Raw genomic sequence first — 12,366 nt, forward strand, 5'->3', positions numbered from 1 at the left:
AAAGTTTGAAACTTATTTATTGTCACTAATCAAATAGGTTAATACAAGCAAGAATCCTGTGGTGCAAACAGTTCCTCACCTTCACAGTTTACAAGCACATAAAGCAGCCAAACACGCCAAGGGACATCTGGAATGATAGGTTAGCCCGAGATCATACCAGTGCTCAATTTAACACCTTCACTGCCATCACAACACCGGAATTTGCAGTACAACTTTGACATACATATTTTTCATATACATTTAAAATAGACTAACTCTTAATCACTGAGCAAAAAGCCAAACAACTGAGAGACTGGCTTCAATGTTAATTGTAAATTGTTGGCGTAGTAATGTTGGGTTCTACAGTAAGATTTCACACCAGGACAGTCTTTATGGATTCCAATGTTCAAACAGGGACAGATGCAGGAAAGCAAATGTTAGCTGCAACTCCACCACTCACAAAACATAGCCAACAACCATGGTGGACATCCTCTAATCAGAAAGGCCATATACACATATCCCACTCTGGTAAGTTAAATGCTTTGCTGAAACAGACTTATGTGTTCCAGAACTTAATATGAGAATTAGACTAAAATATATTAGTCCATAGACTAAAGCATATATGTTAGAAGTAATAAAATAGCCAGACTGTATTACACATACATAGTGACAGTTTGTGATGTTTGTGACTTGTCTGTCTTGTCACCCAAGTGCTGCTGCACAGTTATTGCGTGACATGCATTGCATCATATTAACCTTCTGTCATTTATAACAGTTTGAGCAAAATATTAGCTTGTTAATATATGGCTTGCAGACTACAAACTTAATGTAAGCTTTGGATGGGAGTTTATGCCTTTTTAAAGTTAATATATATTTTGCCCATTGTCAGAGGCCTTTTAACCTCTATGCATAAGAGCAGGGCAAGGTGTAACAAAGATGGTTTCCAGAAAGTGACAATGCACTAGATTAAACATGATGGAATGTCCTTTGACTTAACACAGGAACACCAAAAAGTAATGAAGGCAAAATGTATCAAATTATGATCTAAACAGGATTTCCACGGGAATACTGGTTGCCATTAATCTTCTTGTGGTAGATCTCTTCTACGTATGAAGTCAGGGACTATGGAGAGAGACTGCTTATGGACAGTACTATAATAAACAGGTGTGCTACAAATACATTACAATGTTGGTTGAAAGCAGCATGGCAGTAGCCAGCTCCGGTGATCTGGAAGAGGAAGCGAGCAGACAGACACTAGGCACGGCAAGGCATTTACATAAATGTAGTGTTTTACTGCAGTGATGCTGGTAGAGGATACATGCTACACATTGGCAGGGAGTGGCAGCAGAATGACCAAAGAGCAGGGTGGGACGTGTCCTGGAATCAATCAAAAGAGATTAATTGGGCTTCACTGCCACCTGGCACCTGCTGACCATGTGTCACTGGCTGCTGTTGAGGTTGTTGCTGACCAGCACCCACTGGCATCTAAAAGAGAAGAACTTATTGCAGCTCACACAAAACACAAGTGTACTAAGTAAATTCTCACGTACACCACACCCTTAATAGCATATTGCACACATGCCACCCACTCAGAACTTACTTACTGGTTGATACATAGGCTGCTGTCCGCCAAGGAAAGGTTGCTGGGAGGGCATGTTGCTCATTGCTGGGTCTTGTCCAGGATGATTAGACATGAGGTTCTAAGAAGAAATTTCTTAAAATGTAATACTTATACAATTGCATATACTATCTTTGTTTAGACATGGTGCCCACACACGCACCAATTTCCGTGCTATGCGTTTTTGGCTGTACAATGGTTCTTTACAATTTTTCTGCCAGAATTAAGCATGACCCGATGTGATGGTTATTTTGCTGTCTGCGATGCGATGCTGTGCGATTTAAGCACATTTTTTCACTGGCTTTTTCTGACCTTTATTTTGTTCGAGTTCACGTTTTAAACCTTCAATATTTGTATGTAATTATTTCCCCCCAAAAAAAAAAAAACGTCGTATAGCATCGGCTCGTATGCCTGTATAATGCTGAGCCCGATGCTATGCGATAATGTCCAAAAAAGTACCTGCTGCACATACTTTTTTGGACATCTAAAATCGGCCCCCGGGAACGCGCATAGCACAGCATCGCGTCGCACACGCCACACGAATACACCCCGATAATTGTACGCACGATGCGTTTTGTACTTTAAAAGTACAAAACGCGTTCTAAAATCGATGCGTGTGTGGGCTGCATAAGAAATGTTTTATTCTATATTGACAAAATGTACTGTTTTTAAGAAGGAAAATTCGATGATTTGAAATGTTTCACAAGGAGTTGGACTAACCTGCATATTATAAGGCTGATAACCCAAAGGGACAGGCTGAGTACCCATGTAAGTCATCCCACTGGCTGGAGGATTCTGGGATATTGAAGGTAGGCTCTGGGAGGGCACATTCTGTGAAATAAAATTAACAACAAATCAGTTAGACCATTCTTTTAATTGTACCAGTTGTACACACACACACACACACACACACACACACACACACACACACACACACACAATGTAAATAGCAGTACATGTGGGCAAAACAATGTTCATGGGTATACAGCAAAAAAAGTACTAGGGATATCAACGAAGCAGATTGTAACATGCATCAGAGGCATATATTGTTCCAAATGCATATCGCTACACAGTATACAGTACCTGGGATTTCTAGGGAAAGAGATTAAAACAAAGCTAACGTGTATGCACAAATTTGCGTAGCTTCTTACTTGGTAGGGTTGCGTTGGTGTGGGTTGGTAGGATGTGTATGCTGGGTTGGTAGTTGGCACTGGCTGGCCCTGCTGAGTTGCTGGGGCAGATCCTGCTGGGTACATGTATGCATTCACCATATTGGGGTCTGTATAAAACAACACCAGATGAGATGGAATTAGGAGAACTGCAGACTTTAAACCCACACAGTAACAGCATGAGATTATTACTTACCTGTACCAGGTACTGGCATGGCAGAATACTGAGTAGGATTTGGTTGCCCTGGTTGGTTCATGTATACGCCATGCATTGGAGACCCTTCCACTGATCCAGAGGGACTGAAGGTGCCAGGATAAGCATTGGGTCCTGAGGGTGGGTACATGACACCACCAGATGATGGCAGTGACTGCAACTACATGGGAAACAGAAATGATTTAGAAGCTTATGGTATTCACGTACATTGTGTTACTTCTGGCAACAATGGAGACACTGAGGGGTAGATTTACTAAAGCTTCTAAAAATGAAGAGAGGGGATGTTGCCCATAGCAACCAGATTATATCTATCTATCTATTGATCTATCATTTCTCTATTGCATCCTAGAAGAATCTGATTGGTTGCTATAGGCAACATCACCTCTTTCCATTTTTAGAAGCTTTAGTAAATGTACCTCATATTGTAGAAATATGGTCTCTGCTGGCACACAAAGTATTAAATAACACCTTTATTGCACATTAATATCCTAACTTTCTCTTTTCTACAAATATTTATACTTACTGTATCATGAAGCACCCCGTATCAATAACTGACCTGTGATTCGTTACTACTACTTGAGCGTTATTATACTACCCTCAGGTGCAGAAGTTTTATGTCCCTTTCCCCCATTTGGATGAACCCCTGGGACACACCTGTGCATAAGGGAGTGAGAAAGCCGGCATCTGTGCTCTCATCTGAATGGTCTGTTTCTGCTGCTCCAGCCGCATCTGCCTCTCCTTTTCCTGTTCCTGCAGGCGCTGGATGGCAAGTTGGCGCTGCATCTCCAGATATTCCTATAAAAAAACAATGCCACAATTTATCAAGATCTGACGCAGTCGAATGTTTCCTTACAACATGTCATACAGAATGATAGGATACGGACATAATGGGTGAAATTTAATAGGATGAGCGATTCAGAAAGGGAGAGATTTGGTAAGAAATCTCCAGGTTTTTTTAAAGCGGCAATCATTTACACTGCAACACCAGTTCGCCTTTTAATTGTATAGGATTGCCGCTTTAAAAAAACTGGAGATTTCTTACCAAATCTCTCCTTTTCTTACTATCTCATCGTATTAAATTTCACCCATTATCTTTCTGTATAAGGTTACTCATCGTTACTGCTGCAGAAGTTTCTTGGAAGTGACAATACAAATGTATGCAAATATTATAGTATAATAGTATAGTATTTCCTAAATGCAGCTTTAAAATTAGGTCCTTTTTGCACATTTAATTCTGAACAGAATTAGAAGAAAAGGTTTAAAAAAGTTAAAGTGAACCATATTTTCTGTTATAATACCATTAATTAGTTTACTTTTGAATCCATTGTATTCATTCCACTGTCTCCTCACCTGTTTCTTCTGCCTCATTATCTCTAGCTTCTGTGCCAGCTGAATCTGCCTCTGTCTTTCTGCCTCCTCTGCTGCTCGTCGCAGCTTTTCTCTGTGCTCCTCGCGTAGAGCATTCAGTGCTCCCCGAGCATCTCTGATCTGGGCCAACTTGTCCTGCAGACCCTCATAGTATACTGTGGAAATAACAGTTCTATTGTTACATTCCTATCCATTATATACTCCTGCATTCATCTGAACCTCTCAACCAATTCTCTAGGTCCACCCACTATCACTCTTAAACCTTATGGATAGCCTCCCAAACACACAAGTCTGACAAATGTATCACAAAGGAACATACAGCGCCTCTCATCAAGCTGGTTTAGCAGTTCCAAAAGCTGTGGGTGCATGTTGTTTATAGACTGAAAGAGGGAGAGAACAGCGGAGTCGTTGGTGATGCTCCTGCCACGCATATGGTTACTCTTCATGCGGTTCACAAAAGTGGTGACTGCGTTCTGCAGAGCCTTCAAAAACTGCTCATGATTCTCTTCTGACTCTCCATTCTGGTACTGCTGCTGGAAGAATGGGATAGGTCAGTCCACAACCAATGGTACAGCAACATCTGCTACTGTTGTTTTAGGTTAGATCAATGATCAGTTTCACTCTACCATTATCATCATTACCTCATTTCATCACAGCTACAAAAAGTCTATACTAAATAGAGATATGTGGGTTTGGATTTACTCGGTTCTTATCGCCTAATTATCGCAAGTTCGGATTTTTCCGATTGGCTATCAGCTGTCACCTGTTTTATATAGCAATAAGATCCAGCTTTGAAACCGGAGTAAAACCGAACCCACACATCTCTACTACTAAATAGTCAATCTTAACACAGGCTTGCTTTCCTGTGCAATCCAGCCCAGAAAATCATTTCCAAAACAAAAAGGTACAGCAGCATATTGGGTATTCATGTTACAGGTTGAGTATCCCGTATCCAAAATGCTCGGGACCAGGAGAATTTTGGATAACGGATTATTCCGTATTTCGGAATATTTTAATATTTCAATGATGTATTTTGAAGTATCTTGCATGTATGCTGTATAAACACATAACATAAACACAAATATATTTTATTTGTTCAAAAAACAAGGTTTCAAAACATGAAACAAAATTTGTGTACTATCTCAGATATTGAATTTGAATGCCAAGCAGTCACTGTCTTGCACATATATAGTGCCAGTTACATATCATGTCCCCAGTGATGCTGTTACAAATGTCCCCAGTGAGTTTTTAGCAAAAAAAATATTTTTTTTTCACTTTCTGGAATGTATGGTTTTCGGAATAATTCGGATAACGGATACGGGATACTCAACCTGTACTTATATTCTCAGGTAGTGTAAAAGCCAGAAATATGGCCCATTGCCTGGCAGCTGTTTTGGTGGGATGACCACCTTCCTCAAGAGCACAAACTCAAAATATGCAGAATATACAGGAACATAGGTAAATATTGCATTTAGAACAAAGAAACTACTCAATATAGACCATCACCACAAGGGATAGTAATATCAACACTGTATTAAATATTATATATATATATATATATATATATATATGACTGAATGTCAACATGCATGAATGTCAACATGGGTTAGGTCGACAGGTCATTAGGTCGACAGTCAAAAGTGTTTTTTTTTTTTTTTTCATTTTCTTTGGCCCAAATGTCAACACCGTGCACAGCTCTGGAGCCCTATGATCTTTCGGCGGCCGGAGCTTGTGCTCCGCGCTCGCTATGCCCCGGGGCACTTTATCATCCTGCCATGCCCTAGTGGATGGTAGGGCATGAAATACTACCTGTCGGCACATGTCTGCCCCCCAAAAAGACTTTCCCCATTTCGACCTAATGCTTGTGTAGACCTAACCTTCAGTCATGTTGACCTATTTGCTTGTCGACCTAGTGACCATATCCCATATATCTCATAGTAACTATTCGTTGTGATTCCAGATCCAAGTCAATTACTGCAAAAGGAATCCTTTTACAAAAATGTTTTTCATTTTTTGGACTTGGTTAATCTATAATGTTATTTAAAGCATTATATATATATATATATATATATATATATATATATATATATATATATATATATATATATATATATATATATATATATATATATATATAAAAAGAGATTGCTTTTATGAAAAACAAGGTTCTTACCTCCATGACGCTCACCATGCTCACTGGTGGCACCTCAGCTACCTGAACAACAGGATCACTCATAGGTACTGGAGCAGAAGGGGTGGGACTCTTTCGAACCTCCTCCTGTTTCTTCTCCCAGTAGTTTCGGTTTAGGTAACGAGCAAGCTGTAACCAGAAGATCGATGAGAATTAGGATGGGAGAAGAGAGGAACAAACTTGACTTCAGTGAGTAACTACTCTGCATTTTTACCTCTGGGTCAATTTCCTCAGCAAATGGAGCAGAAGAGTTCTAGGAGTGAGGGGAAATATATTGAAATATAAAGGTTTTGCATGTACAAGAATTTCATAACAAAAAACTATAAGGACACGTCCATCTGTCACAAATCTGCAGCTACTCACCACAACTGAAGAGTATAGGGTACTAGCTGGAGGAGCAGAGGACGTGACCGGTGTGGGGTCTGCTTTTGGATACATGCCATACGTGGTTTTGTGTCGCTGAAAGGTAAAAATGGAAATGTCAGAAATCCAAGAGAAGCAACCTGCAATAGAATATGACTGCAAAGAACCACCTCTTGGCCCATCTAGTCTGTCCCATAATTCAGCAACAGATATAACATAGAGGCTGAGGCTGGGGATGTGCTATCAGATGTGACTATATTCTAATAACGTTCTAGCAAAATGCTGCTCTTCTACCGGAGCTGAACTGACAAATATTTGTTCCTTGAAATGTGGGTTAAAACAGGCAAGTGAAGAATCAAAGTAATGACAAAACAATATAGAAGATTCTGTAGAGTATACATGGGGAAATTTACTAAGATGGGAGTTCGATTTCACATGGGATGTTGCTATGGGCAGCCAAGCAGATACTATCTTCTAGAACAGTGGTCTTCAACCTGTAACTCGCTAGCTACCAGTAGCTCACGGTCATAGTTTGGGTAGCTCGCCTAGCTACAGTACTGCTGTCAGCCTGAATCCATGAGTCCCCACATGGCAGGAAGAGAGAACCTAGAAGCCACCAGCAGCTGCAGAGGGATCCAGTGTCATTGTCCCATAGCAGATTGGAGGCTGCTCTGTTGACCCACGAAGAAGCACACCACCGGTAGCCACTGGTGGGAGACTGCAGAACAGCTGACATTCCCACAGAGATAAGTGGGAAGGTAGTTGGGAGTCACTGTGAGATGGAGAGGGGACGGGGTCCGCATGAGAAATTAGCAGATTTTTCTAAAAACATTTTTAGTAGCTCTTCAAGCGGTTTCATTTTTCTTGAATAGCTCACATCCCAAATAAGGTTGGCGACCACTGTTCTAGAAGGTGCTAAAAAAAGTAGATTCTGATTGGTTGCCCATAGCAACATCCTATGTGAAATAGAACCTCCCCTCTTAGTAAATTTACCCCATGTGTCTTTCCACGCACAGAGCTGAGAAACCGCTACAGTAACTACCCATGGATCTACATCAGCACCATAATAAAAGAAGCAGATCATTGACCAAGATGCAGAGCAGCAATGCCCAAACTGGGTGTGCGGATGGCTGACAATGTCCAGTTCGACAGTCAACAGGTTGACACCATATGGTGGACATGACAATGGTGGTTTATGGTTTTTTCTTCTACATTTTTTGTATTTTTTCATACTTATCATCCAACAAATGGCTTGAAGTATGCAAGCGGAGCGAGCCATTCAACATTATTGGGGAGCTGCGTGCTCAGCTGCCCATAAAAATGCATGATGACCTTTTCATGTGGAGACCTATTCTTTTTTTACTTATATATTGTCTGTGAGGTATACCACACCCACACAGCTGTCATCAGCTGCCTGTCTCCACACTCGCTTACCCCACTTTAAGGGGTAACACCAGCGAGCTGGAGGGCACTGGCTGGGAGGATCCTCACTATAAGGAGTCCCTGTACAAACACCTAGCACAGAAACACCTGCTGAAAAAGCTATTGTTGAAGGCACTGAAAAATTGGACCATCAATATGTAGACTTATTTATTCCCGATCATCTGATGTCATCCCAAAACCTTAAGGTATGTACACACGGTCGGATTTTGGCTGTCGATTTTTACTATATAGTCAAATCCAAGTTCCAACCTCCACCTAGGTGCATGGAGTGTGGCCCAGTGTCTTGCTGAGAAGTGGACAATTCTGGCAGCTACAATGTGCAAGGAGGGAGCCCCAAGGGCCTCGTACAACAGCAAAGAGGTCACCAGCCTCGGGGAAGCAAATATAAGCATGGTGGAAGGACAAAGCCCCAGGCCTTCAGTGAGCTCACCAGACTCTGGAAACTTAAATTGTCAAATAAAAACTTAAAAAGTAAACTTTTGTCTCATTGCATTTTTTTGTTGAAATCTACAAAATGTTTTGTGGTTCACTCATCACAATTAAATTAATGGGGGATCATAGATGTAGCTGATAAAGGGGGAGGGGGCTGTACGCGTAGTTTATCTAGACTTTAGTAAGGCTTTTGACACTGTCCCACATCACAGACTGTTAAACTTGAAAGCTTGGGATTAGATACTAAACGGATTGAACAGCTGTGGAGTACCCCAGGGATCTGTACCTGGACCATTGCTCTTTAATATCTGGGTTGGTGACACTACAAATGGCATTTAAGGAAAAGTATGTGTTTTTGCAGATGATACAAAATTGCAACAGGGGTAAAAAAAATTATGGAGGATCTAAGTAGAATGGGCCAGACCGTGCTCACAAGCAGTCAATACTAAAATAACCGCCTATACAGACAGGTCTGTGTTCTAAGTATATGATTGACTTCAGGCCCACCCTCTCCAAAATGGAAAAGACATGGACATGCAGAACAATGAAGGTGCTAGAACTTTAGTCATTAGCTGATTTAAAAATGTAATCTAAGGATAATCTAATCTAAGGATCTCATTTGTAACAGAAAACAAAACACATATATAGGTAAAGGAGAGATTAATTATAGAAACAGATGATTAAATGTCCCCCATTTGCAGCAAGAAACGCAGGCATTGTATGGTTGTGTACAGCATAGTGTAAGGTCTTACCACAGGTTCCACTACTCACCATCCTCTCCTTCTCCTCTGCCTCAGATTGTGACAAGGCAATAGCCAGCTGCAATTCTTCTTCCTCCTGCAGTGCACTTTCATCTCTCTTAGGGGGCATCTACCACAAAACACTTCAGGTGTTAGTGCAAACAAAAAGCAGAGGGCAAAATGATCACACGTCAACATAGTGTCCAACCTGCAAGCACAGCGTCACGGTCACGCATCCATGGATAGATTACATATGTGTGAGCTGGTTAGTGAGAATGTGCTGCAAGTATGTCTTCAAAGATAATCATAATATGCATCTTATTCTTGCTGACCTTGGCATGAAGTGGATCACTACCACTAGGTGTGCTAAATGTTGAGAATTTGCTGGACTGTTATTATTAATGATTTCAAAAGTCATAGCACATGTAGAGTAGCCTGCATTGTACAGACCTTTCCTATACCAGAGCCTCCCGCGTGGGGCTCACATGAAGTTACTGCTGAAATCTGCGTGTTCCTGGGCTCACCTTTCTGTTGGGAGGCTCTGTCCCTGCAGCTGCCGGCTCCTCTTCTCCAGCCTGTTTCTTATTACAAATTAAACAAAGAGAAGAAGGAAAAGAAGGGAGACATGAGAGGAGCCGGCTGAGCACAGGACACTAAAGGAAAGGGTGTTTGGTCTTCAGAGACAATAAATAAATAATAAATATATGTCAGAAGTGTAGTTCTAGCACTTGCTGAGTAAGTATGCAGCATTGACAAGTCCTAACAGATCAGTCTGTCTATATATGGAAATGCTGTCTCGGTATGAGCCTGTGCCTTGCTGTAAATATACAGGGAGTAAGACCTATTAAATAGCCTGTCAAGCAAACATCCTTTTCCAAGACGTATATTCTCTTTAATATAGATTAATAGGACCCTGCTGTAATTTTCAGACTAATCGAGTTTTAGGCTTTAATTTAAACAATAATAAAAAAAAAAACCTCCCTCTACAATATGGATCATCAATAATAGGAAATCCATTTCAGTTGCCAGTTATACTTGCCTCAATTCTATCCTATTGCCAACCCAAGCAAGGCATAAAACCTTCAGATAACAATTTCCCTTTTGAGCCAAGTAGAAAACATATAGCTTTTACTCCAATATCAAGAAGCGGACTACACAAAACAGCTTGGTCAGTCGAGTACCAGATCACAATGTTACTATGTATCGTTAAAAGATGAATGCATAGTATGCCAATGATTCTTTAGAAAGAAATATGGATGGTCTATTTCACATTTAGACAACCCCGGGAGATATGGTCAATTATTTGCACTATACCAAATCAGAACTTGGGCACCTTGAAGAACACTAGTATTACGCTGTCCATCATTGCTAAACAGTCTGTTCCAATCCCCATGTGACAGTCTCTAAACAAAAAGAATCCATTTGGTTAAAACCAAAAACTGGACAAGCCATAAATGACAACTCACCTGTGACTGTTGGGACAGGGGGCTGGTCAAATACTCGGGGGGCAATTCACCAGTAGAGGTGGATTTCCCTTCACCTTTCCTGTAACGGTAAAAGAAATATATGGCAGGTAGGTATAGGTCAGTTAGTATAATGTCAAATGAGTAGGAGGGCTCAAGCGGTCTCCAGACTTTAGGTCAATAGGTCAACCACAATTGATCGACACTCATTAAAAACGACATGGCCAAAAAGGATAAACTGGTCAAAATGTCCTAACAATGGTAGATACAGCATATGGTGGACCTGGCTTTTCTCTCAATTCTCTTCACACTTTACCATTTACGTGGATCATGACTCAGGAATCTGCGCAGGGAAGCACCTTGCTGAGGAGAAGCGGTGCACTAATTGGGGGTCCATGTTCTACAAATTTCAAATCGACATCGCAAAAACCCTCATATCGACCTATCCATGTGTCAACCATTTTCATGTATACCTAATGAACCAAGCCAGGGCAAGCATGCAAAAGCACTGGTACCCCTACATCCTTCTATCATAAGTTCTGAGCAGGCATTCTTACTTGTTTAGCTGTTCATAGCAGGGCTCACACACACGAACTTCCTTCTCAATGCCAAACTTGGGGATGGTGGAATACTTGGAGGAACATTTCCCACAGAATATCTGCCCACAGGCTCTACAGTGATGCTGCAAAGGAAAAGATATGCATCATAGTACAGGTAATCCTAGGCGAGCAATAATCTACATTAACACTGTCAAAAACACATAAGGATCAGAAAACCGCACCACTGGCAAACTACAAATAAGGAATAATGTGGGAAAGAAGCCCATAATAGGAGATTAGCAGACTGGGGAGGAGTTTACACCAACCTTTCTTGTGACTACACCAAACTGAACACGGCAGCGGTGACACTCCTCAGCATCAACCCAATCAGGAGCCTGCAAAATAAATGCGCCAAGGTAATTTTCAAATATTTTTACCATGAAAGCAGTACATGAAATAAAAATAAAATAAATTAAAACATTAAGAACAAATATAAAAAGAGTAAAAACATACAGCAATGTAATAATTTTTTATTTATTGTTTTTTTTTAGATCGTTTAGCGGATCACTAGTACAAGGACAAAAAAAAAAGAAACAACAACTATTTATTACTCCACAAACAGTAGTTAAATGGAAAGTGTAATAGAATAGGTTTCGGTGGAAAAAAAAAAAAAACACATATGCATCCCCCATAAAGACTTTCATCACAATATCCGCTGCTTAATGCTATTGGCATACTGGCAGCTATTTCTTCAAACATTTACCCGCTCTGCTGCAAACATGGCATCACTCTCCTTGAACTCTGGGAAGTTGTGACCTGCAACCCAAAAAATATATATTTTTTTTTA

General features: G+C 40.7%; 1 protein-coding gene across 5 annotated transcripts in view; it reads right to left on the reverse strand.

The window, feature by feature from the left end:
* The window catches only part of HGS (hepatocyte growth factor-regulated tyrosine kinase substrate), a 20,561-nt gene continuing 8,195 nt past the window's right edge, over positions 1-12,366 (reverse strand). The window contains exons 6-22 of one of the 5 annotated variants that reach the window (XM_083148724.1): positions 12,283-12,335; positions 11,846-11,914; positions 11,538-11,662; positions 10,984-11,062; positions 10,042-10,098; positions 9,549-9,647; positions 6,903-6,998; positions 6,754-6,792; positions 6,522-6,668; positions 4,668-4,881; positions 4,331-4,503; positions 3,635-3,775; positions 2,963-3,140; positions 2,749-2,876; positions 2,318-2,428; positions 1,580-1,679; positions 1-1,464 (exon numbers count right to left, since the gene is read on the reverse strand). In XM_083148724.1, coding sequence (XP_083004850.1) covers positions 1,388-1,464; positions 1,580-1,679; positions 2,318-2,428; positions 2,749-2,876; positions 2,963-3,140; positions 3,635-3,775; positions 4,331-4,503; positions 4,668-4,881; positions 6,522-6,668; positions 6,754-6,792; positions 6,903-6,998; positions 9,549-9,647; positions 10,042-10,098; positions 10,984-11,062; positions 11,538-11,662; positions 11,846-11,914; positions 12,283-12,335 — 1,886 coding nt within the window. In that variant the 3' untranslated portion in view covers positions 1-1,387. The remainder of the gene's footprint in view (positions 1,465-1,579; positions 1,680-2,317; positions 2,429-2,748; positions 2,877-2,962; positions 3,141-3,634; positions 3,776-4,330; positions 4,504-4,667; positions 4,882-6,521; positions 6,669-6,753; positions 6,793-6,902; positions 6,999-9,548; positions 9,648-10,041; positions 10,099-10,983; positions 11,063-11,537; positions 11,663-11,845; positions 11,915-12,282; positions 12,336-12,366) is intronic. The other 4 variants (XM_083148722.1, XM_083148723.1, XM_083148725.1 and 1 more) reach the window with 4 other exon arrangements.

Source organism: Crinia signifera, chromosome 6, assembly GCF_055691185.1.
Source record: "Crinia signifera chromosome 6, ASM5569118v1, whole genome shotgun sequence".
NCBI lineage: Eukaryota > Metazoa > Chordata > Amphibia > Anura > Myobatrachidae > Crinia > Crinia signifera.